This window comes from Mustela nigripes, chromosome 6, assembly GCF_022355385.1.
Source record: "Mustela nigripes isolate SB6536 chromosome 6, MUSNIG.SB6536, whole genome shotgun sequence".
In the NCBI taxonomy this organism is placed as follows: Eukaryota; Metazoa; Chordata; class Mammalia; order Carnivora; family Mustelidae; genus Mustela; species Mustela nigripes.
Genome location: NC_081562.1, coordinates 9,736,989 through 9,764,723, shown reverse-complemented (window position 1 = coordinate 9,764,723; position 27,735 = coordinate 9,736,989). Strand labels below are relative to the sequence as shown.

At 57.9% G+C, this 27,735-nt stretch overlaps 1 protein-coding gene across 4 annotated transcripts in view; it reads right to left on the bottom strand.

The window, feature by feature from the left end:
• Positions 1-329: 329 nt before the first annotated feature.
• TMEM184B (transmembrane protein 184B) overlaps positions 330-27,735 on the bottom strand; it is a 43,584-nt gene continuing 16,178 nt past the window's right edge. Inside the window, exons 2-10 of one of the 4 annotated variants that reach the window (XM_059402009.1) lie at positions 21,575-21,823; positions 20,183-20,348; positions 10,162-10,315; positions 9,564-9,639; positions 6,681-6,772; positions 5,659-5,828; positions 5,112-5,306; positions 3,555-3,575; positions 330-2,731 (exon numbers count right to left, since the gene is read on the bottom strand). In XM_059402009.1, the coding sequence (XP_059257992.1) occupies positions 2,490-2,731; positions 3,555-3,575; positions 5,112-5,306; positions 5,659-5,828; positions 6,681-6,772; positions 9,564-9,639; positions 10,162-10,315; positions 20,183-20,348; positions 21,575-21,766 (1,308 nt within the window). In that variant the 5' untranslated portion in view covers positions 21,767-21,823 and the 3' untranslated portion in view covers positions 330-2,489. The remainder of the gene's footprint in view (positions 2,732-3,554; positions 3,576-5,111; positions 5,307-5,658; positions 5,829-6,680; positions 6,773-9,563; positions 9,640-10,161; positions 10,316-20,182; positions 20,349-21,574; positions 21,824-27,735) is intronic. The other 3 variants (XM_059402011.1, XM_059402010.1, XM_059402012.1) reach the window with 3 other exon arrangements.

The following is a 27,735-nucleotide window of genomic DNA, read 5'->3' as shown; positions in this document are numbered from 1 at the left end:
TTCGAGGTGCAGGGGGCCCTCTGGCTGGAGGACAGAAGGGGGAACGGGGCATCCACCCACTGGGGTTGGGAAGGCGGGCCCCTGTGGCCACAGCTGCCCCTGGCTCCCACCAGCTGGAGGAGAGGGAGACGGTTCGTCCAGTGCGAGCCCGGAGCCCAGTGTCAGTCTCTGGCTCCGTGAATTCCCCCACTCCCCTGTCACCTACACATCGTGCCCTGGAAGGAAGCCGGTTTCCTAGGAGACCCCTGCCCACAATCACCAAACCCACCCCCAAACACATACACGGGAGACGGGGAAGAGGAAGGGCAAAAAAACCTCACCCACAGGCAGCAGATTTCAATACAATCTATATTATCTCATATATATATTTCTTACTTTATTTGCTCACTTCTGTCACGCATTTAAAATGTCACAGAGACCAAAATAGAGCGGCTTTCTGGTGGAATTCATGGCAGTCATACACGAGATACAAAACTAGGGGACTCTGTCCTCTCATACATCATACAGTTCAGTTTTCAAGTATTTTTTATGTACAAAGAGCTACTCTATCGGGGGAAGGGATTAAAAAAAAAAGGTTATGCATCCTAGGAAGGAAGGGTGGAGTGGGCGGGCACCCATTCCCGGCCCCTCGACTCCCCGGGGGCCACTAGCTCCCTGCCCCAGAGCCCCTCCTCTGTGTCCCCCCACGAACCATGCTAGCCAGCAAGTGCCAGGGCAGCCAAGACAAGGGGGCAGGGAACCGGCAGCACACTTTGGCCTGGAAGGAGAATCACAGCGATCTATGAAAGCGAAGTGGGGAGTGGGGACAGCCTGCTCCCACCTGCCACCTTCCTGGGCAGCTTGGTACCAGCTGGCCAGGCCCACCAGATCGGCCCCAAGAGCCAGCCTCCAGCTCGCCCTCTCAGGCCTCTGTGACCCCGGGCAGGGACGGGGCGGGGGGGGGGGGGGGCCAGCTTGGTCACAAGGGCCAAAGGCAGCCTGGGAAGACGGCAGGGGTGTAATCCCCCACTGGACCCTTGGCACACTTCATTCCACGAATGAACGGAAAGGAAGAGAAGTTCTGGTGCCATAGGGTGGGGCCCTCCTTACCCTACAACCTTCCCCAGGCTGTCCCGGCCCCAACCCAAGTGCCCTCTGGTTTCCGAAAGACAGAACACACACTGTGACTGTCAGGAGGCTCCTCCTAAGACAGTGGCCAGTCTAAGCCCAGCCTGACTGGGGGCTCTGGCCACAGAGGCTCCGGGAGTTTAGGTGTGGAGGTGAGCGAGGGGAGGGGACTCGCCATCCTGGCCATCCCCTAAGGCCTGTCCAGGGTGCTTGGCCCAGTGCAGCAGGGTCCCCTGAGTGCCAGCAGCTTGAGAGGGAGCCCCCAGGGAGTGTCCTGGGACGGGGGAGCTTTCGTATGTGACTAAGGCACAGAAGAGATGGGCCGAAGGGCCAGCCGAGGCAGGACTCCAGGCCGTGTGTGGATACGGCGCCAGGGGAGAGGAGGTTGGGGTCACTCCACCTACTTCTCAGCTCCCGGCTGTACGCCCCCTCCTTTCGCCTCCCTCCCGTAGGGCTGCTCCTCCAAAAGCTGGTCTGAAAAGTGGAGACTCAGACCCTTCCCCTGAAACGGGAAGCAGCAGCCCTAGGGCAAGACCAGGACCCTGCGGAGGTTCTCACTGCTTAGCCTGGGAAAGGGGCTGGGAGCCTCCAACCCCTTCAGCAGCCAGGAAGCAACAAGGGCTCTGCCCAAAGTGCTCTCAAGAAGAAAGACCCCGAGGGACAGGGCAGTGCGGGCTGCTGGCTGCCCTCAGCAGGTCAGGAGGAGGGGGCATGAGGCAGGCAGGGAGGGCAGCCACGGAGAAGACAACCAGGGGCCCAGATGCACCCGAGCTCCCTTCCAACATGGGACACATGGCTCTGGGTGTCCCTCTGGTCCTTGCAGCATGCCAGGCAAGCCTGGGTCAGCAGGGGGCGCGGGGAGCGTCTGGGTTCCCTCCCGCCCCTCTGGCCAAGGCTGAGGCTAATCTAGCGCGGACAGGGGACACAAGGGAGGGAGCAGGCAGGAAAGAGCCCAGGTCAGAGTATTGCACGGTGCTGGGGGCGGGGCTGTCAGTCTCAGGGGGGAAAAGAGGGACCCACGTGGGGGCTGAGAGGGCCATGGCTGCGGGTCCACCACGGCCACAGCTGGTCCCACCAGGCCGCTGCCACAGGACAAGCCATAGGGGCACAGGAGTCGCCCCAGCATCCTCCGTCCCTCGCCCGGCAGCAGGGCTGGCCACGCGTGAACAGTCTGGAAGGCCCCCGTGGTGAGCCCGGGCTGTTCCCTGGGCCGACAGCTTCTGGCTATTCCTCTGGGAGCGACAGGTGAGTGTTTCTGGTCCAATAAATTAACGGGCAATGCCAAAGCTGTGCCAGCCTGCCTCCTCGCCCGCGCGTGGGACTGGAGGGGGGCACGCCCTGCCCTGGGCCGCGGGGCCAGTCCTCCCCACCAGCAGCCGCACCTAGAACTCGTCATCGGAGCTAAGCAGCAGAGTCTTCTCGTTGTCGCGGGCGCCGCTGAGGCTGTGGGAGCGCGAGAGGCTGTGGGCGCTACCGCGCCATGCGGGCCCAGGCTCCAGGGTGGACTGCTGTGTGTACTGCTGGTAGGCGGGCGAGAAGTTGTGGATGGCGTCCTGCACAATGTCGTGTGGGTTCATGGTCTCCTTGAGGCTGCTGGAGATGCTCTTCATGGGGGCACAACGGCCTGCAGGGTAGGAGCCCAGAAGAGGGGGTGAGGGGCAGGGAGGCCCCAGTCCCGGGACCAAGCGCCACCCCAAGGCCGTGTCACCCGACAGAGAACAGGGTCCCGGGCATCAGGAGGCACAGGCAAAGAAATGGCTCTCTGGCTGGGGCGCAGAGGACAGGAGAGCAGCCGTGGGGGGGCTGGTAAGTGTGGCTGGTGGGAAGGGACCCGGGTGGAGAATGGCATGCCTCAGGGAGGCTGGAGTGTCGGGGAGGGGTCCACCTATAGAGCTAGCCCTGCCCCCTACCCCGGGGGACCCCCTTTGCTCTGGCAGTACAGGTAGCCAACCCCCCCCCCCCCCCACGCCTCCAGCACCCACAGTGGGATGCCCTGCAAATCCTCACTGGCTCCCCTCTGAGAGGGCAGAAGCCCTCATGTGCTTCTTGCTAACTCCTCCTCTAAGGATCTCTCCCTCCATGGGTTCAGTAGGGAGAAGTGACCCAGATCCAAAGCCAAGGTGGGGACAAGCCCAGGTCTTCCAATTCCAATCTGGCGGGCCTTTTCCACTTTTGTGTTCTCCGCCATGGATTTCCCATTAACACGCACTGTGCCCCTGGAACCCAGCGGGCGTATTCCAGGACACTGAGAGACCAGGACGGAAGCAGGCAAACTCTACGGGTGGGGGGCAGCCCTTGGCAGGCAGGGCCTCTGAGCTCTGCTGCCTGGGGGTGCCTTGCGGGGGAGAGACAAGAACACGGAGAAGGGACTAGGGAGAGAGACATGCCGGTGACGGTGACCACGACTGACGTGCAGGACAGACGTGTAGACCAGGAGCAGAACCTACCGTAAGGGCCGTATGTTGGCACTGCCCGCGGCCAAACCCGGGGCAAAAGCAGGGCGGAGGGGGTAAGGGGAGGGAGAGAGAAGCCAGAGAAATAGAGAAGACAAGAGACAGCTGAGTGACACCATCTGCCCACCACCAAGGCCTGCACACCGCACCAGACACGCTTCCCACCCAACCCAGCACCCAGCAGCCCCAGCGGCCCCCTCAGAGCCCGGCACCCAGTGGGCGATGGGGGTGGGGGACGGCACGTCCACTCAGGGATGACCCCTCCCACAGGGCTCACGCTCTCATCAAGGGGGACGGGAGAGCCACCAGCAGACGCACAGGACACTGATCGCGGTCCCATTTCTACACCCAAGTCGTGGCCCAGCACCCCCACTTCTCTTCAGGCTTGGCTGGAATGGCTAAGCCAGTGCCCTGCGCTTTACAAACCTCGTGACACTTCACAGGAAATCAAGGCTGGGGAGTGAGGGGGCGTGGCGCCCTGTATAGATTCCCCCAAGCTTTTCCCCAGGAGGGCTGGGCTGGGGTCTCCGCCAGAGGTGGGTTTCTGGCCACGCTGTTCTTTTCTGGGCTGGTGGTCCGGGAGCAGCGGGTGGGAAGATATAGCCTAGGTGTCTGCTGGGCCTCTGCAGAGCCCCCACACGCAACATTTTAAACCCCGAGGGCCCAGAAAGGGTTCTCTGCTATGGCCCCAGGCTCCAGGCACAAGGGTGACTTTCCTAAGGATGCAGGCTCTGTTGGGACCAGGTTCACGGGACATCGTGCTCAGCACTGGGTGGGTGTTTGCAGATCTGAGGACCTAGTGGGAAGCGCAGGGGACAGCAGCTGGCAGCAGCAAGGCGGCTGGAACCGGGTAGGTGTGCGATCACAGACGGAAGAAGGGGTACCGCCAGCCCTCCGCCAAGTGTGTCGGGAGAACACAGCTGGGCGCCCAAGAACTGAGCGGCCCGCAGTGCCGGCCCATCCACTAGTGGCCACCAGGTCTCTTTCCAGCCACGGAGAGGGCCGAGGGGTCCCCCTGCAGCACCCCATCCCTGGGGCCTGTGGCGGGCTTCGGCGCAAGGCCTGGGAAGAGGGGTTCTCGTCTCTGGCCACAAGGCAGGCAGCCAGCAGCAGCCCAGCTCTTGGGTGGGTGTGTCAGAGCAGGACCCTCCAAGGCCCACCCACCTCCCCACCGGAGAAGTCAGTGCAGGCATTGCTGGCCTCCTCTTCCGCCCGCCGTGACCATCTGCTCTCTGCCCAGGAGCAACCCAGAGGCCGTTCCCTCCACTGGGGGGAGCTGGGAAGGTCCCTGCCACTGTTCCAGCCCAGACCACTTAATGCCGAATCTTGGAGATGGGGGGGTGCACAGGAGGGACAGGCAAGGCCTCTCCGGGCATCCTAACGTACAACCGGGGTCGCCAATGTCTTCGAACAAGGAGGCAAAGGAGCAGGTGTAAAAAGCAAACTGTTAAAAACGGCCTGTCGGACACTGTGGCAGGAGGGCCCTAGGGCGGGGCCTGGGAGGGCTTCTCCCGCTGTGTGGGGGGCGGTCACCTCCACGCAGGCTCATACCTTGCGCATCCAGCCTCTTGTCAGCGTAGACCTTGTAGGTGAAGGCGTGCCGCAGGGCCAGGGCTGCGAAGAACATCTCCACGCAGATGATGAAGTCCTGGTAGCCGGCGGCCACGGTGCCCTCGCCCACGGACACGCGGGCTGAGTGGATCTTGGGAATGGCCCCACACTTCTCCAGGATGGCCAGGAGCATGCCTGGAAGAGGAGGCACGGGCATGTGGCCCTGGAGCCGACCCCTGGCCTGTTGCCCCTTCTACATGCAACCCCCACCCCGCCAATGCCACACCCACCAACAAGGACGGCAGCGGGGCCCACGGTCACCCCGGGGGGCTGAGATGCTGGCACCAAGCTGAGGCGTCTGGGAAACCCCACCCCGCCAGCTCCTTGCTGGCCACCAACACCGGGGGTCCCTTGGATCCCTATCCATGAGGCAGCCCCACGGAAGGTTCCCCATGGCTCCTGTGAAAGGCTCGTGAGGGCCTAGACGTTCCCCTCAGGAGGCCCCAGTGGACAACACAGGCCTTACAGAGGCTGGGAAGAGGCTCACCTTGCCAGAAGGAGAGAAAAATGACAGACTTGACCATGAAGAACTTGAGGACGGGGCTGTAGGGACTAAGCAGGTCCCGGGTGGCAAAGTAGAAGAGGAAGAGGGCGTAGAGGGCCAGGCTGACAGAGATGTTGTAGATGATGGTCACGTAGAGGTAGCCGCTGGTGACACTGGGGGAACGGGGAGTGTTCTCTGGCTTGGACAGAGCCTTTGGAGGGACAAAAGGCCTCCCTCCCGCCTCTGCCCAGACAGTATGCCAACCCCCATGGCTCTCACCAAGGCTCCCCAATCGGTGCTCCATGAGCCACTGAAGAAGGGACCTAAGTGGCTAAGAAGCAGGGGGCGGAGGGAAGGTGTGCGAGCGTGTGCCCACGGTGAAGGCCAGCCCTGTGCTTCTGCTCCGGTGCCCGGGCTCCTGGTAGGAACCCAGACATGGAAGCCACCAGCACCAGGGGGCTCAGCCCAATGGTCCAGCAACAGGGATGAGAATGATGTAGAGCCTGGCTCTGCTTTTCTCTTGAACCAAGTTCTGTCGCCCTCCAGGCTTCAGATGCTCACCTGCCCTGGCGGGGCTGTCCCGTGGGGTACAGGTTGCACCAGGCTGGGGTGCATGGTCCTGTTCACTAGCCCCCCGAAACGAAAGAAGTCCACACGGGAGAAGCCTTCTCCCGGGGACTCAAGCCAGGCCTCTCAGGGCTCTGACCTTCTAGCTCCCTGCCTTGGGAGTGGTCACTACCCTCAGGCACCAGCCTGTGGGCTGTCTGTGAGGGTGATGAGGGCTGAGGGCTGGCTCCTGTGCCAGAGGTGGGGCCAAGCAGGACGATAATCACCTCCAGGCTTGGGCCCTGCAGCTTAGGGATGCGCGGGGGCATGAGGAGCCACGGGCCACCCTCGGCCTCCCCTCAGAGGAAGGTCAGGGGCGTGGGGCCAGTCTGCAGGCACCTCCTTCCCTAAAGCAGGGCGTCATAGCCTCGGGGCAGGACCACCCACCCCCACCTCTCAGGGGGCCCCCCGCTGCTTACTCAAAGTCGCCGTCCCGGTACTTGCCGAAGGCCTGGAGGACCACGGTGCTGACAGCCATGAGTGGCTTCACCACGCAGAACTGCAGGGTGGCCTGTCGGGGGAGAAGGTCAAGAGTCGGGGACGAACAAAGAAACTGTGTGGCAAGCCCCTCCTCTGGCCAGGAGAGCCTGTGCTGGATGCTGGGGTGGGGGGTGTTCTGATGTCCTGTCCCGAGGGGACTGCGTGTGGAGGGGAGGCAGAAGCTGTGAAGGGACAGCTGTGCAGAGCGGCCGTGCGAGCAGACGGGAGGAGGAAGGCAAAGGATGGCCGCTGGGGGCACGGCCGAGCGCAGGGCGGGGGAGCCCGCTGGGGAGCTTCTCACAGAAGGGGTCGGGAGGAACGTGCCAGAGACACGCCAGGGACAAGCAGAGGGAGGCGCTCCTACCGAGACCGAGAGGCCGAGGGCAGACACGGGCGAGGGGGTAGATGCTGGTGATGGAGGGCAGCAGGAAGGGGCCAGGGCCCTACTCAAAGCCGCCTCCTGTCCTCCTGTGTCCACCCGTGGGGTCCCACTGGGGCTGGAAGGGACCTCCAGGAGCACAGGAAAGGAGGCAGCTCAAAGCACAAGGTCTGGGATCCTGAATCTGAATCTGAATCCTGGCCTCACCGGCTACCATCTGGAGAAGGTCAAGTGAGCGGTCACGTAGCCTCTGAGCGGTCACCTCACTAACAAATAGATGTAACCAGCCCCACATCGCAGGGCTGAAGACCACAGCAGCGTCTGTTGTTCAATGAAGGCCTCCACTGGCCAGCTCAGCTCAGCCACTGGAAGAATTCCTAAACCAGGTTCTTACAGTGCACTCCAGAGGCTCCAGTAAAGTCAAGGACAACCCACAGTGCCCAGAAAGCCAGTAAAAACACCAGGTTCTTGAAAATCATGTCTAAGCCATAACGCCCTTTCTGTGGTTGGGGAGCAGCTTGAAAAGGCTGAGCCACTGTGGCTCCAAGTCAGGCAAGGACCCTGGGGCAGAGGAAGTAAGCCGTTGACCCCAATGTTTCTGCCCCACTGGGGACCCGAGTGCAGTCTGTGGGGTGTCCCCACGGGCCCTGGGATGTGCATGGAAGCACGTGTGATGGAGCACAGAGGTGCAATGCTGCCACCAAGAAAGCCCCCCAAATTCCCCAGCCCCACCACCCACCTTGAGGGAGCGGGACCAGTGTCTGGGGCAAAGGGAGGAGGCGGGGGCATTAAAGGCCTGCCCACAGGCCGCTGCCGTCCTGGTCAGCTGGGCGCACAAGGGCCCCCCAACAAAGCACTGTTACAGCTGAGGAAACCGAGGCACGGAGGGACAGAAGAGGTGGCGTCAGCAGGCCCCACAGCCCGCACCCAACCACAGCCCTACACTGGGCAGGGAACCAGGCAGCGGTTCCCCAGCCAGGAGGGGGTTCAGAACCACCTGCGGAGCTATAAACCCAGCCCCGGGGCCCAGAGCTCCAGGCCAGACCTTCTTCATCAGCCTGGGGGCTGCGGAGAGGGGGCTGGCTGACCAGAGGATGGCTGTGCACCAGCTCTCCGGGGGAGTGGGATCCTGGGGGCCCCTGGCCTAGGCTTTCTCAGGAGAAACAGCAGAGAGGAAGCAGTGCTCTCCCAAGGGAAAGGGATGCAGAGGCTGCTTTAATCCTGTCCTCTTACTACCTCCCCCTGCCGCTTCCAGAACAGCAGCAGGACATCCGAACTCACAGGGCCTGGGGAATCATTTATAACCAGACTAGCAAGCTAGTGATCATGGGATCAAAACTCTGTACACAACATACCCATCAAAGAAGGCGGTGGTGAGTCACAGCTGGGCCCAGGGCGGCTGAAAGGCTGGTAAACAAAGGCTCTGGAAGGCCCCACCCACCGTGACCCGGGGACACTTTTAACTCTTTGCCTCCAGGCCCAGTAGGGAGATTGTGAATGGAGGAACGCCCAAGGGAAGGCAGAGCTGGAAGCTGGCCTGTGGCATAGACCGGTCTGATCCATCCAGGTAGGTGCTATGTGGGTGTGCCCGCACTGCGGGCAGTGTCCCTGCACAGAAGGGAGTGGAAAGGCCAGCCCTCTGGTGGCCAGGGTCATCAGCTGCAGTGACTACTCTTGGTGACCCAGAGGTCCCAGCAGGGGCAGGCTCTCCCTCCCCCGACCAGAGTGGGCTCGGTGCCCGTCTGTGCTGACTGCTTCCCATCCATCCCCCACCTGGGCCTCGTGCCATCCCCCCAGGTAAGTATGGTTCTGCCTGCTTTACAGAAGAAGGAAACCAAGTCACGCTCGGGGAAGTTATTACATAACCTCGCCAGGGTCACTCAGTCAAGAGGAAAAGCTGAAAATCAAACTCAGATGGTCGGACACCCGGGCCCATGTGCTTCACCACAAACCCCGCGCGGCCTCCACCCAGCTCCCGGAGACCACAGGGGAGGCAGCGGAGGAAACCGGAAGCTGGTGGAAATAGGGAACAGACCAGAGACTCGGCAGGCCCGTGGAGCTTTCACGCAGAAGAACTCCTGACCTCTAGCTGCAGCCGAGGAGGGGTTTCAAGCTGAGACTCTAGAATCCCTGCACTTCCTCATTCTCACACACACACACCAAGACCCGCTTGGTGGAAGTGAGCAGGAATGGGACCACCTCCCGCCCTGGGCCGCCACAGACCCCCTCAGGACCCTGTTGCTGCCCCTCGGAGCATGCCTGGCTCATGCACGCGTGGGGCGTGGGTGCCGGGCCTTCGTGTACTTCACGAGGTATGGGAACTCCACAGGTGGGCTCCTCGGGCCCTACGTCCACCTCTGCCGCTGGACGAGCAGGGGCGGCCCCCAGGCTCCGGGACCCTGGCCTGGGCCCCTCAACCGGGGCTGGTGCAAGGGACACGCACCTGCTTGCAGAAGCGCAGGAATCCAATGGAGTAAGTCTTTCCCCAGAGGCAGCACGTGCCATACATACAGCTGGACCTGGAAGAAGCAAGCAGAGGAGAGGCTAGAAGGCAGCCAGCCAGGATTCGGGGAAGGTGGGGCTGGGGGAGGCTGCCTTCCCGCACATCCACACGAGCCCAGGGAGAGCAGACCGGGCCTGGGAACGAGGCACAGAGTTCAGGCAGCCTTTGCCCGGAGGCCACGCACTCGGGGAGAGTCTGCACTGGCGGTGGTGGGAGGTCCGGGGTGGGGCGCATCAGGGAGCAGGGCTGCACCAGCCTGGACACAACCAACCAACCTGCCAAGTGCTGAATGGAAAGACTACAAGAGGGAAAAATAGGCAGACAGGAGGGGACAGGAGGAGAAAAAAGGAGTAAGAGCCGGTGAGGCCATCCCCACGGTCGCGCTGTACAGGGTCGCTCGGGAAGGGAGGAGAGGCACGACAGGGCCAGGTCCTGGGCAGGGTCAGTCTGTGTGTCCGGCTGATACCAGGACAGCTCAAAGACCCTCAGGCCCAGGAAACAGGGTGCTGTGGGGGCTCCAGGGAGACCGTCTACTCACTCGATGGGCTTCCCTCTGATCTCCGACATGATGGAACTTTCTCCCCCAAGGTATTCGTAGCACAGGCTCAGGAAATTATAGATGACCAGGGCTGTGAGAGATGTCCAGAGAAAACCACTCAGACCAGCAGGCTGGGCAAACAGATGGTGGGATTCTAAACAGCCACAAGAGTGGAGGCACCACGGTCACAGGGCCGCGGGGACGCAAGAGAATATTCCAATGGTTACCAAACCAGGCAAAGCTGAGTCACACTGTGTGCGGTACGTGCACGTACGCTGCTGGTCACCCCGTAAAGCGACACATGGTGATAAGCACGAAGTTCCAGATTGCAGGGGGAGACGGAGCTGGGCTTGCTGGGGGCTGGGAGGCAGATTCTGAGGCTCAAAGCCGGTACCTACTGGCTTTGTTACTGTGTGCGTGTGCATGCGTGTGTACGTGTGTGTCTTACGGATCAGAGTTTTACAACAAAACAATAAAACATTCTCTGGAGAAAATCTCAGGAGAAATGTTCAGCAGGAACGAGACAGGACAACCACCCAGAGGGGGAGGTTAGTGCGCACGCCAGCAGAGGCTCTCGGGTGGCGACGAAGGTCAAAAAATCAAGCACAAATGTGTGGGGCAGCTGGGCCAGCTCTGTCCGGATGTGGCTCGAGGGCACCACAGAGACGCAGCTCTGCAGCAGCGACAGGCAGCACTGAGGTGCGTTGTCAACGCTAGAACCACAGCATGCCGAGAGGACTTCTGTGGGGTCAGCAAGATAAAGGCTGAGGCCTCCAGGGTGCCAAGAACACGGGGACACGCCAGGAGCAAGGACGGGGAGACTGGAGAGCAGGAGGAGTACCGCAGAGACCACCAGGAGGCAAGGGCACCGGAGGATGGTCAGGCCGAGAGCGTGGGAACTCGAGTGTGCAGCAAAGGCATGAGGGTCCAAGTGGGGTCAGAGGACAGGAAGGGCAAGGGGAGTACCTGCGACCCTGCGGACGGAGGACTCCTCATCTGTCCCTGCTGTCCCCCCTGTCGCACAGAGGCCCTTACTGCTCCAGGTACAGCCCTGACCTTGGCTCTCGAGACTTTTCCACAGTGACTTGGCCCCGGCCCACTCCCCACATGGCCTTCCCGGGGAACTAGATGCCCCTCTTTCCCCGTAGGTCATGACATCCTCCATGTGCTTCCCTTTGCTGAGTCCCACGGCCTGGGGGGCCCCTCCCTCTGAGTTGCTGGCGTCCTTGAAACCCATGAGACCTCGTGAGAGTCTCTGGCCCCTTTCATGGAGGCTGGCATGTTCTCACCCAGGGAACAGCTGACCTACAGATGCTGGGCCGTGTTTCCTGCCCCGGGGCCTGGCTAGCATGATCCCTGACTGCTCCCACGGGACTGCAGCCCCTAGAAGGCAGCCCACCTCCTCCCCAGAGCATGGCCACAGCACTCGGCACACACCTGGCACACCACGACCACGGGGCTACCTTGAGCTGGAGAGCACTCGATCCCGGCGACAGATCTATGGGTGAAAGCGGGCCTTCAGCGGTTTGGGAAGGAGTATGTATGTATGCAGTGTGGTATACCTAACCTATCAGGGGCTCACCTGCCAGCTAAGGTCGGGGATTCCAGGTAGCACTCCATCTCAGCATGACCCACGGCACCTACCACACGGTGCTGTGACTGACTGTCTACGGATGTAGTAGAGGGTTTGCCCCCCATTAGCTGGGAGCCTTTCTGTGCCTCAGTCTCCTCATCTGTTAGATGGAGACAACAGAGGCATCTACCCTGTCAGGGGGTATGAGGTTTGAGTACCCAAAGTACTCAGAAGAGTGGCTGGCCTTAGTCGCGCCCACTAGGGGGCTACTACTGTTTATCTGCTGGTCTTCCTCAGGGGCCAGGGTCCCCCATTGGGGCCTGTGGACGCTGCCTGCCTGGCCCGGAAGCAGCTCGGGAAACGTGGGGACTGCGGCAGTCTCCACTGAGCTCCAAAGCACTCTTCAGTGCCCAGAACTATGGGGCATTGGGGCCGGGGAGGAGGCATCAAACCAAATCTGATGTCAGCCTGCTGACCACCTTTGTTGGAAACCACACGAGGCCAAGTAGGATGGACATGCCCGTCCCAAGCTGGCTCCAGCTACAGGGTGGCCAGTGGTACCTTCCAAAGACGGCCACACCCTGGGATGCTGGCTCCCCTTTGCGGGGGACATAGGGTCTTCCTCCCTCCCTCCCCCCCCGGGGAGCCCGGGGTGACTACAGCACAGGTGCTGCTCCAAGACCTCTGACACTGGGCTTCGAGAAGGCCTCTTTCCTCTGCTGCTTTCTCTTGAGACGCCTGCCCTCGGCTGTAGCCCCCCTGCTCCGAGGGAGCCCAAGCCAGTCCACGTGGAGACAATACCCAGAGCGGTTCGGGTGGGAGGACCGGAGGCCCCAGCTGATGATGCCAGCGACAAGTGCCAGACCCACAAGCGCACCAGACTGCGGACGCCACGCCCCCAGTTGGGGGTCCCCCAGCCAAGGGTCCCCCTGTGGAGGCCCAGACAGCAGGGCACAGGGACAGACTACCCACACGGTGCCCCATCCACGTTCCTGGACTACACTGTCCGTGAACAAAAGGAATGGCCGTTTTACACTAGTCTGGGTGATTACACAGCCAGAATAAATGCATACGTACACATGTGTGTGTCTGCGTGTCTACATAACATCTCTATGTATATGCACATACATCCGCATGATATAACACCACTCTGGAAGTTCCCAGGATGCGCCGGGAGCTCTCACACCTCCCATGCTAGCATGTTCTGGGGCCTCTGCTGAGGCTCAGGGGCAGGCCCTGCTGAGACACCCCCTCTCCCCTGTCCAGAGCCAGGCTCACTCCACACTCCACACTCCACACTCCACACTCCACGACCCCGCCGTGGATCCGGCCGAGCCTTCCCGTATGAAGGGGGCAGCGTCACCAAGCAGGGAAGCCCCAGACCCTGGAGCCAGACTGCCAGCGGGTGTGGATGGTGGCTCCGTTGCTTCCTAAGTGTGCTGTGCCACGGTTTCCTACCTGCAGGCCGGGGTAACAGCAGCTCCTTCCTTGAGGACAAGGGCGAAGTGCGACTCCTTCGCTAAGGCTGAGCTCACACGGAGTACCCACGCCGCAGTACCCAGTGTTCTTTCCAGATTGCCAACTCTTTGCCAGCCTGCCTCGGACTCCTGGAGGGCCTTAACTCGGGGTGTGGCTTGGAGAGGCCCACACTCCTTTCTCGCCCGCAGAGCCCATCCTTCCGCAGGCTGCGCGGACCAGACACAAGTCCCGAAATACGGACCTCTCAAGAGAAGCCCCAGGGGCCAAGGTTCATCATTCCCCTTGTCCAGAGCCATTCTCCCAAGCCAGGCCATCTTGCAAGCCACTGCCGTGAGCAGCTTGACTCCTGAGCTCACATCCTCTCCTGCGTCACAACACACGTCAGCACCCTCCTGAGTTACAGGGCTGAGCAGTCTGTCCCTGTCGTGCTCTGCACTCAACTGGCCAGAATCATCCCATGGCATCCGTATCTCTCAGCTCAAGGTTCTGGACTTTTCCCAGCTCTCCCGGCCCAGCCCGTCGATAAGATATCGATTGGCTGACGGCTTCCTTTAAAGAATCATCGGTGAGTCAGTAACATGTTCTCAGAGAAGGGAGACAAAGTACGAGTCTCCTGGAGATGACTCCAACAGCCCACACCAGCACCCACTGACCATCTGGACAAATCGATCCCCTCGCAGGAAATTACTGAGCCAAGCAAAACACGACCCCCGCCCCAACAAGGCTGTTTACAACAGACAACTCAACGCACACCCTCGGAAGAAACACGAAGACATGCGGCCCGGGCATGAGAAGACGGCACCCGCTGGGTTGGAGGCCAGCGGTGGACAGCGGTGGAGTGCGGTTCTTGGTTAGCAGCTTGGTGCCTGACTGCCCCTCGGACCACAGCTCTGCGCTACTCCCCCGAGAGGCCCCAGAGACATGGAATGACTCTTTGCCTCCCTAAGTACTAACCACAGCCTGTGTGCCAGGCTCTGTGCTAGGCCCTAGGGATATATGAGTGTCCAAGGGACCCACCGACCAGGCCCTCCCGTTTAGAGGGGAGCATCCAGAAGGGAAGGGATGATCCTTCTGTCTCTCTCTCCTGCTCTGGACAATGGAATTTTCTGTTCCATTCTAGATACTAAACCTTAAATTGTTTATTTTAGAGGGGAGAGGAGGAGGGACAAAGGGAGAGAGAGAATCTCAAGCAGACTCCCCACTGAGCACCAAGCCCAACTCGGGCTCAATCCCATGACCCTGAGATCATGATCTGAGCCAAAGCCAAGAGCCAGACGCTTAGCCAACGGAGCCACCCAGGCACCCCCTAGATACCAAATCTTAAATGGACTAGAAACAAATGCACAAAATCAGGAGCAACTGACCAAAATGGGAGATGAAATGAGCATCGAACTAGAGCCTTGAGGCCCGGAGAAAAGACATCAGGGTTACTGTCTTCACAGAAGGGGCACGACCTTGTCCAGAGCATCAGACAGGACCCATCTGGTCCTGGAGGTAGACCCTAGGCCTTCAGCCTAATATAAAAAACAACTGCCAACAGGCCGTCTTCAGAGATGAAAGCTAGTGAGCTCTGTGCCAGGGGGAGCATGCCATCAGAGGCCAGGGGGACCTCTTAGCAGAGAGGCTGAGTCTTTACAGGTCCCTTCTGACCCTGACACTTGAGGACTTCTTTCCTCACTGGCAACATCTCTAACCCACAGCTGCCCGGACTTCCCGGACAGTCCAAAGCGACTGTCAGCCTCCCCCACAACAGGCACCCGCAATAGCACAGCCCCGGGGAGCCCCAAGGGCTTCAGAGAGGATCCACCAAGAAGTGCACTCCAGCTGTCCCTGCCCGCAGCTCCCGGAGTCAGAAGTCCTCACAAGCAGGTCATCAAGGACACCTGTCTGTTCATTCAATAACCCCTCCCTGGACCCTGGCCAAGTGCCACACTCCGGGTGTAGAACCTCAGTGGCCTGGCCCCTGGGGGCCACTAGCCATTCCAAGCTCGCTCCCCCCACACACCTTCTGCACCTACAGCTGGCCCCTAGCCCTGGCCTTCTCGGCTGCCCACAAATACTTCGGTTATCTCAGAAGACGTGGGGGCATTCTATGTGGCAGGTAACTCGAGGATGAGCTCAGAAAACTTAATTTTGACTACTTTGGACAGAGATCTTCTGTACTCAGTGAATAGGAGCCTCAGAACAAGCTTCCTTCTCTTTTTCTGGGATCACCAGGGACAGCAATGGACACAGTGGGCCACAGCCCTGGTGGGCCAGGCTCTGCCCCAAACTGCTTCAATCCCTCCTCCCTCGTGGCCTGTCTGCCCTCACTGATCCTACCTATTGCTGTTCCCTGTCACCCAGATCACTGTTCTGATGCCTTTTCTTTTTTTTTTTTTTTTTTTTAAAGATTTTATTTATTTATTTGTCAGAGAGAGAGCGAGCGAGAGCGAGCACAGGCAGACAGAGTGGAAGGCAGAGTCAGAGGGAGAAGCAGGCTCCCTGCGGAGCAAGGAGCCCGATGTGGGACTCGATCCCAGGACGCTGGGATCATGACCTGAGCCGAAGGCAGCTGCTTAACCAACTGAGCCACCCAGGCGTCCCTCTGATGCCTTTTCTGATTGTTTTCCTTTCAATACCTTCCTTCGTTCCGACCAACTGCGCGGTCAGAGCCGGGGCCCACAGCAGCACCCGGGCCTTCGGGGCCCGTGCGGCCCTGCGTCTGCGGCACTCGGCTGGGTTCCGTTTACCCCCGCTGTCCTGTCTCTCTGCCTCAGACGGTGCTTCACATTGGGCCAGATTCCAGGCAGTGAGGTTTGTCCAAAATCTGAAGCAAGGTGAAGGCAGCCCCCTTCTTTTACCTGTTTCATGGAAACTCCCCCTCCTAACAGAGCCCGTGCTCCTCCACGGGACGACGCAGGCCTGCCCTCTTCCACCCGGCCTGATGCGAGCCATTCTGGGGACCCAGAGACCCAGGGCTGCGTCTGGCCTCTGGCAGCAACTCTCTAGGTAATCCTGTTTCTTAGCCAACTCGGTCTTTTCTTCACGAGTACAAGTGAGGATGGTAATACATCCACCAGTAACTGGGAGGCGAGAATGAGCTAAGAGTAAGGAAAAACATGCGGGAAAACGAACACCACAAAAAAAGCATTCACAACACAGTTCCTGCGTGAGGCGACAGTGCAGTCAGTCTCCCTCCTCCGAACTCCAGCCCTATGCACCCCTCTGATCACAGAGCTCCCTGGGGCTGTCCCAGAGACAGCTCTAGGGGCTAACCCTCGCCCTGAGCATGATCATACGCGACACCTGCATGCAGGGGCTCGGTCCGCCCTCCTGTTGACCTGCCCCGATGGCCCGTCCTCGCACCACACGGATTACAGACCTTGCCAGATGGTAGAAACTTCTCTGAGACTCAGCCCCTCCTTAGAAGACAGCAATCCTGCCACCAAATTGCAGGGTTTAGTGTTACTTGCTCCCCCACTGCCCTGCTGGAAGGCAAACAAATGGGGGAGGTACAAACCTTCGCGCACAAGGAGCCAGCACCAGGGGCAGCAGACCAGAGATGCTGACCACACTCCAGAAGATGCAACGTGGTCATGGACTCAGGAAGGGAGGGAGCCAATGAGATCCCCAGGAAAGCCCCAAACCGGACATACTGGACATCCAGAAGGCTAAGGGTGCAAATGGGAACCTTAGCTCCAAGTCTCCATGTGGAGCTATCGGGTTTCCACTCCTAAAACAGGTGTAGACGGTTCTGTCCTGGGAGAACATGGCTCAGCGGAGCGCAATGAGGTCATATGCACGAGTGCATGAGGCCCAGATGCGAAAGGGTAGATGCTGGGTCCCATGGCCGAACCGCTCCCTCCACTCAGCCTGCAGATGAGAACACTGTTCTCCGGGGAAACAGACTCAGAGTCAAAACATCCTCGCTGCGTACCTACCCTTACCGCTGCACGAAACTGGCGGGGTCATATCACGTGCCCCATCACCCGAATGGGAGGCTCAGCCATTTTGAGCCCCATTCTTAAACACAAAAATAGCCAAGGACACTAGACATTTGAGGAGAATTTCTGACACAAAGGTCAAAGACCAAAGCCAGCAGACCAAAGGAACTCAGGAGGCTGAGATAAGGCTGAGCAGAAGAAAACTGTACTCAGCATCCCCAGAGAGAGGAGATACTCCGCCCAGTACCAACAACTGGGGCTCAAAACAGACAAACAAACAAAAAACCCTCCTGAGAAGCAGAACAAAAAAGGAGGTGGAAAATTCAGCTCCATTCAGAAGTGCAACGACCTACAACAGGAATTCCCGAATGGCAGGATGAAGTGGAGGGGAAGAGATTATGAAAGAAACACACAAGAAAACTTCCCAGAACCTCAGGGCGGGAGCTTCCACATGGAGAGGGCCCACGGGGTGCTCCACATGAGGAATAAAGAACCCACCACTTGGGGGATTCTACAACACTGGGGGTAAAGGCAAGATCCTCAAAGAGCAGGTCACATACCAGCATTAAGGATCAGAATCCAGCTGACTTTCCTAAAATGACACTGGAAGCTAAAAGACGGGGGAAAACTTGCCTTCAAAATTCAGGGGCAGGGGTGACTTCCAACTTGGAAATGGATTCCCATGAAACTCCAAACAGGATAATAGAGTAGAAATATCTGCAGATAATTTTCAGATTGCAAAATGAAAAACCAGAACTCTCACGCACGCTTCTTGCCAGGAAGCTCCTGGAAGATACGACTGACCATAAGAGGGAGAGCAAACCACAGACAAGGAAAAAAAGGCATCCAGGGAACAGGTGATTGAGCACAGGAGAGGCAGGCAGGCATCCCAGAGTGGTGGTGACAAGAGCCGAGCAGTAAAAGAGGCCAGAAAGCAGCCAGTCAAGACCAGAGCGGGAAGAGCAGGGCTTGGGGGAGACCCGGAGCCAGCAGATACGCCCGTGTGTCTGACGGCACGGAGGAAGGTTTCTCTCATGGAGTCAATGGAAGCATTTGGGAAGAAATTAATGATAGATCCACAGAAAGCAGAGCAAACCAAAAAGCAAGGCAAGCAATAGCCAGAGGAAAAGAAAAAGTGATGCAGGGGAATGTTAGCCTGGGACACTACAGGGCTCAGCTCTGATCAGTATCTACAGATAGGTGACAGTGTAAACACTGAAGGCAGACTGAGAAAAAACTGTGGTCTAGTCACGATGAAAAGATGAAGAGAATTTGTGTGTGTGTGTGTGTGTGTGTGTGTGTGAGTGAGAGATTGGGGTAAGATACCCAGTCAAAGCTTTCTACAATCAAAGGTCACTATGGAGCCCTATCTGAAATTGAAAAATTGAGAACCAATAGTATAAGCATATTTTTAGGTTATTCTAAGAATAAAAAAAAAAAAAGTTTAAAGGGTTGAAAATGCAGTGAACTTGGGAGTGAGGAGGAGTCACAGTGATTTTGTGTTTCAACTGCATGCACTAGTGTCTGCATGAGAGTAAAATGTTAGCTATAATTTTGTTAAAGAGAAAAACAAATGTCTGCTCAGTGCCCAGTGAAAGCCCGGCTGCCTGGCTCTGAAACTGGGGTCCTCCGGCACAACCTGACCCCTGATCCCCCTTCTGCCCCTTCCTGGGTCTTCAGACACCAAGAAGGGGGCGGTGAGAGGGGAATGAAGGGGGGTCCTCTTCCTGAATTTTAAGGGAAGCCCTCCATCCCCTACTCTGCCCTGTAGATGGAAGGGCAAGGGGAGGGGGTCCCAAATGCTGAGCGGAGCTGCAGGAAGGGGCAAGGCAAGGGCCAAGCCCACCAACTGGGACACGAAAAGCTGGTGAACTGCGGGGCAGCCTGAACTCCCATTCCCGCAGCTGCGGTGCTGGTGCTGGTGCCATTTGTGAACTGCCTGGTTGCTGCGGAGAGGCAGGGCGGGGGGGGGGGGGAATAACAGTGTTGCTAGGACACATGCTTAGCAGGGAGGCAGACTTCTTACCAGGACCTCTAAGTGGACCAAGAGGAAGGTTGGGACAGGCGGAGCCTGAACAAAGAGGCTTCTGGAGCCAGGGTGGGGAGGGGGTACCCAGCCAAACGTCTGCTGCTGCCTCTGGGGCAGAGTGGGGACGGTACAGACACTCCCCCGGCTGCACCCCACTTCTGGCAGGCACTCTGATGTGTGGGGCCCCGCAGCGAAGGGAGACCACACCTGCCCCTAGACCACACAGGAGAGGATTCCCCCTGGCAGGGAACAGCTCTGCGCTTCTGAGGGAACCAGTGGGCAGAGGCCGCTTCTGGGCCCCCACTTGCAATTGGCACATGATTAGAAAAGGATTCTCAACAGTAGCGTGAGCAGCTCCTCAGGAACCCAGGTTTCTGTTGACTGCTTCCAGGGACATCAGGCATCAGAGCCCCCCCTTATGCCCAGAGCCGGGCCCCATCTGGCCTCAGCATTCTCACCCGGCAGAGCCAAGCTGGGAATTCGAGGCGGCCACCCGCACTGGCAGGGGCGCAGGCGGCGTGTGATCAAGGCCCTTATTCTTTCAGAAATCCTGGACTGAGGGAGCACCTACCCAGTGCCTGGCTCTGCTGATGTGGGCTCCCGGCCTGTTCTGCTCTCACCCCTGCCACTGCCTTGCCCTAGGCCCCCGGATGAGCCTCTGACCCCTCTGTACCTGGGGGTTCCTGTCTACAGAGTCCAGAGTGCTAACCATTACACAATGGAACCGGGGGTTTCTGTCTACATACAAAGTCTTTGCTGCTCATCCCCATCAGAAACACCAAACTGAGAAAAGAGGCACAGGGGGAGGCTCCCTGTTTGCCAGCGTCCCTAAAAGTGTCATGGGAGCCCTGGTGGTCAAGTGCTACACATGGGCCGTCCCCTGCATGCGGGGGTCCAGACGGGAACCCTGAAGTGGACAGAGAAGCGAGGCACAGCCCGGGCTGAGGGGCTCCTGGCTCCCAGGCCCACCCGGAGCTCCCCAGCACCCCAGCCCAGCCCGCACACCCTCCTTACCCTCATAGCAGTCCCGCACGGTGCCGAAGTAGACATAGTACTGGTCGTTGGTGAAGAAGAGAAGGCTGAGCCAGGAGTCGAAGGCGTAGATGGGCACGATGAAGAGGATGCGGACGATGTAGCGCTGCTCGTTGGGGCAGCTGTAGCAGCGCAGGTGCATGTAGATCTGCGGGCAGATAGGGGTGGGCTCAGCCAGGGAGCCCCCCACGGCAGCCTATCTGCCACCCGCCACCCCTGTACTCCACGGCCAAGGGGACAGTCGCACTCTGCTATTCGCCTCTGCTGCTACCTGGTGCCGTGACCAGTCCTCGGCCCTGAGCCCCAACCCCTCCTCGGCGACGGAGCTCCCACCACAAACCCGGGGGTGCATTCAGGGGGCCCAGGCCAGCGTCACAGACATGGGGGCCATGAGACCAGGCCCAGGACTCTTCAGATCCGAGGAAAGCATGGTTGGGAATGCAACAAGCACCCCAGGGCCTGTGCGCCCAGCCAGTTGGGGAACCTGGGGCGAGCGGCACAGAGGAGGCCCTCGATGGAAAGGCAGATCTCCTTGCCACCACCCTAGCCTTCCTGACGCCTTGTCCCCGGAGTTTTAGGGCAGCAGCATCCACCCCGTGTGAGGGACAGAAGGGACCCTTGCTTCCCCAGAAGGCAGAAGCGCTTCCCCAGTGAGTGGCTACAGTGATGTCACTGTCCCCCGGCATCTCCCTTTCCCATGTGTCAGACAGAGCCGCACTGCCGGCCCCACGGGGAAGCGGGGAGAATGTGGTGCAGTTTTTAGAAAGCAGGAACTAGCAGCCACACACGAAGGCCAGCAACTGCTCCAGCCACGCTTCTCAGTCCCAGCAGCCAGGGTGCAGGCCCAGCTCTCACAACTGCATACCCAGCCCCGCCGCGTCCTGGGCTCGGGGGGCAGGGGCAGGGGTTGGGGGAGAACAAAATCTCCCCCAGCTGCTAGGAGCCAACTGCCTTGGAAGCAATTGGGTTCAAGGAGGGACAGGGACACTGAGCAGCAGGAGAGGAGCTGACAGGGGACCCAAACGGGCTCAGCCACCCTTCTTCAAACGTTCTTCCTCGGGCAGCCCAGGCAGGCCTCCTCTGGGACCGTGAGTACAGGGGGACAGGAGACCTGCCCTCCATCCTGGCTCTGCCAGCAGCCTATGCACCCCACCACCTCTATGTCTCAATCTTTTCCTCTGCAAACGGGTCACTGACATCCGTGTGCCTCTGCAGGGCCCCTGCAGCCGAGGCAGCCCATGTGACCTGTCCTATCCCATGGACGTGAGCAGAAGCCTGGCCTCATACCCCGTGGGGACTAGAACACCTCTGAGGACCCCTCTGCAGGGCCTCCTGCGGCTCTCCGGCTCAAGAGCCCTGGGCTGGCCTGGGTACCTGGTGGCAGGTGATGAGCAGGGCCGTCCAAACGAAGAACCCGGAGATGGCCTGCGCGGCTGTTGTCATCAGGAACACAGGCTGCTCCATGGCCGTGGGGCTGCCCTCGGGGATCACAGACACACTGGGCGATGCTGCCATGGTCGTGGGAGACGCTGGATCTGGGGCCAGCGCGACCCCCCTCACCGTCATGGTGCCTGGCAGCCGGGGGTCCCTGAGACAAACCCTTGCAGGAGGCGACGAGCTGGCCTAAAGAGAGGACACCACAGCGTTAGCCTCCTTCCCGGGGAGCGGCATGGCCAACAACCTTCCAGGCCTCCACGTCCACCTTCAGACTATAACTAGACTCTGACCACGTGTGTCCTGGCCCAGCCCCGGATTCGTGCAACAGGCACCTCACCTGAGCAGTCACTAGGCTTCTGCCTTGGCCCCTACTGTCCCATCCCCATAAAGAAGCTACAGGAGGCTTCTAAGACGTTCACTACCCTGGGCCCACCTTTGCTTAAACCTCCCCAGCAGCTCCTAACTCCTTTAAAGTATAACCTGCTGTCTGTACAACAGCTCCCAAGACTGGCCAGTGGCTCCCTGTGGTTCTCATCTCTCTGCTACCTGCTGCAGAGATGCTCCCCTGCAACCACGCTGGCCTCTGGCCCCCAGACCTCTGCTTGGGCTGCCACACAGCTCCCATGGGCACTTCCCTTGGGTGCCTGCCCTGACCACCCATGCATGCTGACGACGCTTCCCTGCTCCAGGCACTCCTGACCCCTTCGCTTTCTTTTTCTCCAGAACTCTCCTTCCGACCCCCCCACCACCACCCCCCGCCCCGCCCCGACTCCCTCTGACAAAGCCACACTCGCAGGTTTAGAACACAAGCTCCCCGAGGGCTGGGCCGGGGAGGCCCCATCTGGCTCCCAGCACCTGTCACACAGCAAACATCTGCTGGGTCTGTGCATCGCCACACCTCCCCATCTCGCAAGGTCACTTGGTGGCTTTCTCTCTTCGAGGAGGGGCTGTGCCTTCTCTTTGACATTTCTCCCCAACTTCCTGGATGGCCGCCCCCCGTTCATCATCCACCTGAGCTGTTTCGGGAGACTCTGTGGCCACCTCGCGTGCTTTCAAACTGCTCTGTCTTAATTCAGTTTTCTGCATCGCTCTTCCTAAAAGGCTGCCCCCTATGCGTCCCCCAGTCAGACTCCTCTCCACGTCACCTGCCGTCATACTCCTCATAACAATGGCTCTGTCCCTTGCTCGTGTGTATCCCCCAGCGGCCATGCGCTCTCTGCAGCAAGAACAGCATTTCTGTCTTTTGATCCCCAGCACCAAGCTCAGCACCAAAGCCATTAATAACATTTACTTTGTTACCTACTGATTTTCAGTCCTTATTTTAAAAAATTCAGGTATTTCCTAGAAAAGCACACAGAGATGAGCAAATTGGCATACCGGGAAATTCTGGGTAGGAAAATAAAGATGGGTGTGGGTGGGACACAGGCTGGCCTTCTAGGGTCCTGTGGGCCCACCCAGTCCCCCCACACAGGCTCTCCGTCCGCTGCTCTTCCCAATGGCGACTTCAAGAACCATGGTAACAAACGAACAATTTCACATTAAAAATGAACCCAGATGCCCCCAGGGAAGAGCTGCTGTCCAAGAATAAAGCGACTCCAGAGAGGCTGGTCACTGCTGGACCCAAGGCCATCCGAGCCACACCGCCCAACAGGCGACCCTTTCAGTTCTGCCAGCTGCCAATGGGCTGGTCAGCATCCCCAGAGCCGCTCAGTGTCCCTGCAGCAGAGGCTCTGGGAGACTAAGCTGCAGAGTGGCCAGAGGCTCTGCTGACCGTGAAGCAGATAGCGTGGACACCAGGGAGGGCACCCTGGCTGCAGCTCCACCAGCAATCAGTCCTGGGTCCCCACACAGCTTTGCTGGGCCTGGAGGGTCTCCTCCAGGGACCCTGGAAGGTCTCCGCAGTCTGGTGCAAGACACAACCAAGCCCCCAAACCTGACCATCTCAGCCTGAGCCCCAAGGTCAGCCCAGATGACCCCTCATGGTCCCTTACAAGTCCCAGCTGACACTCTCGGCCAGAATATACTGGCATCGACAGAGGCTTCCGGGGTGCACCCAGGCCCACGGCCTGACTTTGGATGAAGAAGTTCTTTGCCTATGTGTCCCCACGCTCCTGGCTTTGCCCCCGGCCCCCTCAACATCTCCAGCACCACCGGCCCTCACGTGTGCATCTGCTCTTAGCTCTAAGTTTTTACCCTAGGAGAGCCCTTTGCGTTTCTATTTTCCTGTGAAAATAAGTGATCTCTAACACACTGACCAAGAGCTGAATCTAGATTTAAAATCCAAACTGGAGAAGGCATCTATATAAAGAAACTCAAAACTGTTGAAGGTGTCTATATAAAGACTGGTGGCGAGCTCTGAGAGAGAAACAGTGACAAGTCTAAGAATAGCTCCTGCAAAGATGGTTGCAAAATTGGAAACCAGAGCCAGAAATACTTCTTTAAAAAAGAAGATTTGGGTTGTAAATCATCATCTTTGTCTATCATCCCAAATTAAATGAATAAACACAGGGAATTGGGGGGGGGGGTGCTTAGAGGAAGTACAAATATTCCTAAATCTCCAGCTTCCAAGCACAGGCAGGCCGGTGCATCAAAGGCTGTTTTGTTCCCGCTGAAGGCGGCATGGGGAGGCCGGGCACAGGGGCACTGCTGAGCTGACCCTGTCCACAGGGAGAAGACCTGCGCCAGGGACCTGCCTTGGCTGTGGAAGCGGAGTGAAGGCTCCAGGCCCAGCTTCTACCTGGAGCTCTGCTCACTGCCACTTGAGTGTCCCCCTACCCCAAGCCCAGAGAGACACTGGCATGCAGAGCTCTCTCGCCCTTACCCCATGTAGGTCGCTTAGCTTACGGGCAAGAGAGCTGCTCAGATAGGGTGGGTGACTTGCCCTGAAATCAGGGATAGGACTCGAACTCAGGTCCTATAAACACATTGTCAGGCCCATCCTACAGCATGGGGGCCCTGTGTGAGCAGCCACTCCCACGCCAGAGCCTCCTTCCAAGGGCCGGTCCTTCCTAGCAGGACCGAGACCCTCCTTGCCAAAAAGGGAGAGAGGTCCTCTGCAGGGAGGGGCAGCGGATGCTAAGCCTGATCGCTCTCGCCAGCCTTCTGGGTTTACCATAAGCTCTTTACCGAACTCTGTGCAGTGCTCGTTTACACACTGTTTTCCCAAGCACCATCTCATTTTTTTTGCTCAACTTTGAACTAAGTACTATTACTTGCACATGATTCGAGGGTTTTCATAATATCCTCCCCCCACAAAATACATGAAGCAACATTCTGACTCACAGACGCATGGTCCCTGGCACGAAAGACCAGCAGGTGAGGCCGGCTCCTCCAAGGCTGTAGATCCCAGGGGCTCGCCTTGCTCCCAGGGCCCAGGGCAGCACACAATGCTGGACCCTGCAGACTGTTCACAGTGTGTGTGCTGGGACAGGGGGATGGACACTGGGGTCCCGTCCTCTCACACTCGGGCGGCATCAACGGCCTTGGCCAAGGCTGGGGGGAGGGTCAGGGAAGGCTTCAAAGCGGCAGGGACTTTGGGGCAGAGTGTTTAAGGAGCAAAACCAAGCTTCAGCACTGGGGCCACCCAACGAGATTCCTGTCAGACCTCACCATCTGCGAGTGTGGACAAGTGACTTCATCTCTAAGAACCTGAGTTTCCCCATCTGTAACACTTACGTGACTTCATCTCTAAGAACCCGAGTTTCCCCCATCTGTAACACTTCAGGGTAACTACAGAATGGATGAGGGCGTGTTCTACTTCACAGAAGTCCCAGGATGCCTGGGTGGCTCAGTTGGCTAAGCGGCTGCCTTCGGCCCAGGTGGTAATCCCAAGGTCCTGGGATCGAGTGCCACGTCTGGCTCCTGGTTCAGCAAAGAGCCTGCTTCTTCCTCCCACTCTCCCTGCCGCTCTCCCTGCTTGTGCTCTCCCTCTCTGCTAAATGAATAAATGAAATCTTATAAATAAATAAATAAATAAAAAGAGAAGTCCTGTTAATGAATAGAGGCAGAATAATAGAAGAGAACAAAAATGACCATTTTGCAACTCCTAATAAAATTCTGGATATAGATACGGATCATCAGTGGATGATAAAACCCCCAGCTAACAGTCTGGGCAAGTGCAACTCTGAACCCACAGTCAAGATCAACCTTACCAACACGGAGCTACGAGAAGTCTCCAGCCTCCTAATGGGATACATAGGGAGCACACGCCACCACCATCTAAGGAGGACCCTTTTCCCAAAAGTGAAATGGGATCAAAACAAGCCTCCAGAGCTACTACCAGTAGCCAGGAAATGCAGAGGGTACTGGGACAGACTAAATGATATCATGAGGACGCAGCAGCCGAGTCTAGACCACGGGACAATCTACAGGACAAATGACGCAGTTTCACCAACAAATCAGAGGCTTATAAACAAAGGTGCTTGAGGGGCTCTTACAGAATAAAAACTCGAGGGCGCCTGGGTGGCTCAGTGAGTTAAGCCGCTGCCTTCGGCTCAGGTCATGATCTCAGGGTCCTGGGATCGAGTCCCGCATCGGGCTCTCTGCTCAGCAGGGAGCCTGCTTCCTCCTCTCTCTCTGCCTGCCTCTCTGCCTACTTGTGATCTCTCTCTGTCAAATAAATAAATAAAATCTTAAAAAAAAAAAAAAAAAGAATAAAAACTCGAGAGACCTAACTAAATGCGACAAGTGGACTTTGTTGGGTCCTGATGCTAACAAACCAAGGATGGAAAGACCTCTTTGAAACGGGTAACACACAGGAATTCTGTCAGTTTCATTAGGCGTGATCCCGGCATGGCGGTACAAAAAGTCCTTATCAATGGAGGGAGAATCGTGTCTTCAATAAACAGCACTGGAACAGCTAGACATCCAGAGAGAGAATGCATGGTTAACCTAAACCTTTACACCATATACAAAAATTAATTTTAAATGGATCACAGATTTAAAGGCAAAATGCAAGACAATAAACTTAGAATTCTCAAACTCAGCAGTAGAAAAAATAATACAATTAGAAAATGGGCAAAAGGGGCAACTGGGTGGCTCAGGTCGTGGTCCCAGGGTCCTGGGATCAAGCCCCACATCGGGCTCCCTGCTCAGGAGGGAGGCTGCTTCTCCCTCCCCCACTCCCTGTGTTTGTTTCCTCTCTCACTGTCTCTCTCTGTGTCAAATGAATAAATAAAATCTTAAAAAAAAAAATGGGCAAAAGACATGAACAGACATTCCACTCAAGAAGGATACATGGACAATAAACACAGGAACAGCTGTTCAACACCGTTAGTCATTAGGGAAATGCAAACTAAAACCACAAAGACATCACTGTACACATATCAGTACAGAACAAAGACATCCAAAGATGGCAAGGGTGCAGGGAAACTGGCTCTTATGTACATTCCTGGTAGGAACAGGAAACAGTAGAGCTACTCTGGAAAACAGTTTGGTCGTTTCTTACAAAACTAGCACGCCATTTGCCATACAACCCAGTAGTCACTTAGATGTTTATGCTACAGAAAGGAAAGCGCATGCTCACACAGAACCCTATGTGCTTATGTTCACAGCAGCTGTATTTTAACTGCCAAACCCAAAATGATTGACACATCCTTCAACAGGCCAAAGATCAAACTCCACTATGTCCAGATCATGGATTACTACTCAGCAAGAAAAAAGCAACAAAACTACTGATACAGGCAGAAATCTGGATGGAGCTCAAGGGCATTCTAAACAGAACAGCCAATCGCAAAAGGTCACACACTGAGTCTGTTGATCTAGAACATCCTCAGAACGGCAAATCTATAAAGATGCGGAACAGACTGGAGACTGGCAGAGCACAGCAAGGAAGGTGTGTGCACAGAGAGAGGGCCGCACAGGGACTTCCCTCCAGTGAAGGGAGCCCATGTATCTTGAAGACAGTGGCTACAAGTCTGTGGGTGAAAAACTGTACAGAGCCCCTCCCCCCGCCACAAGAACAGTGAAAACTGAGCAAGGTCTGTAGTCTGGTTAGTAGTACTGCACTCATGTCCACTTCTGGTTTTGATCATGGTCCTAGAGCAATTGGAACGTCACCATTGAGAGCAGGGCACATGGGACTTGGAGCGCTATTTTTG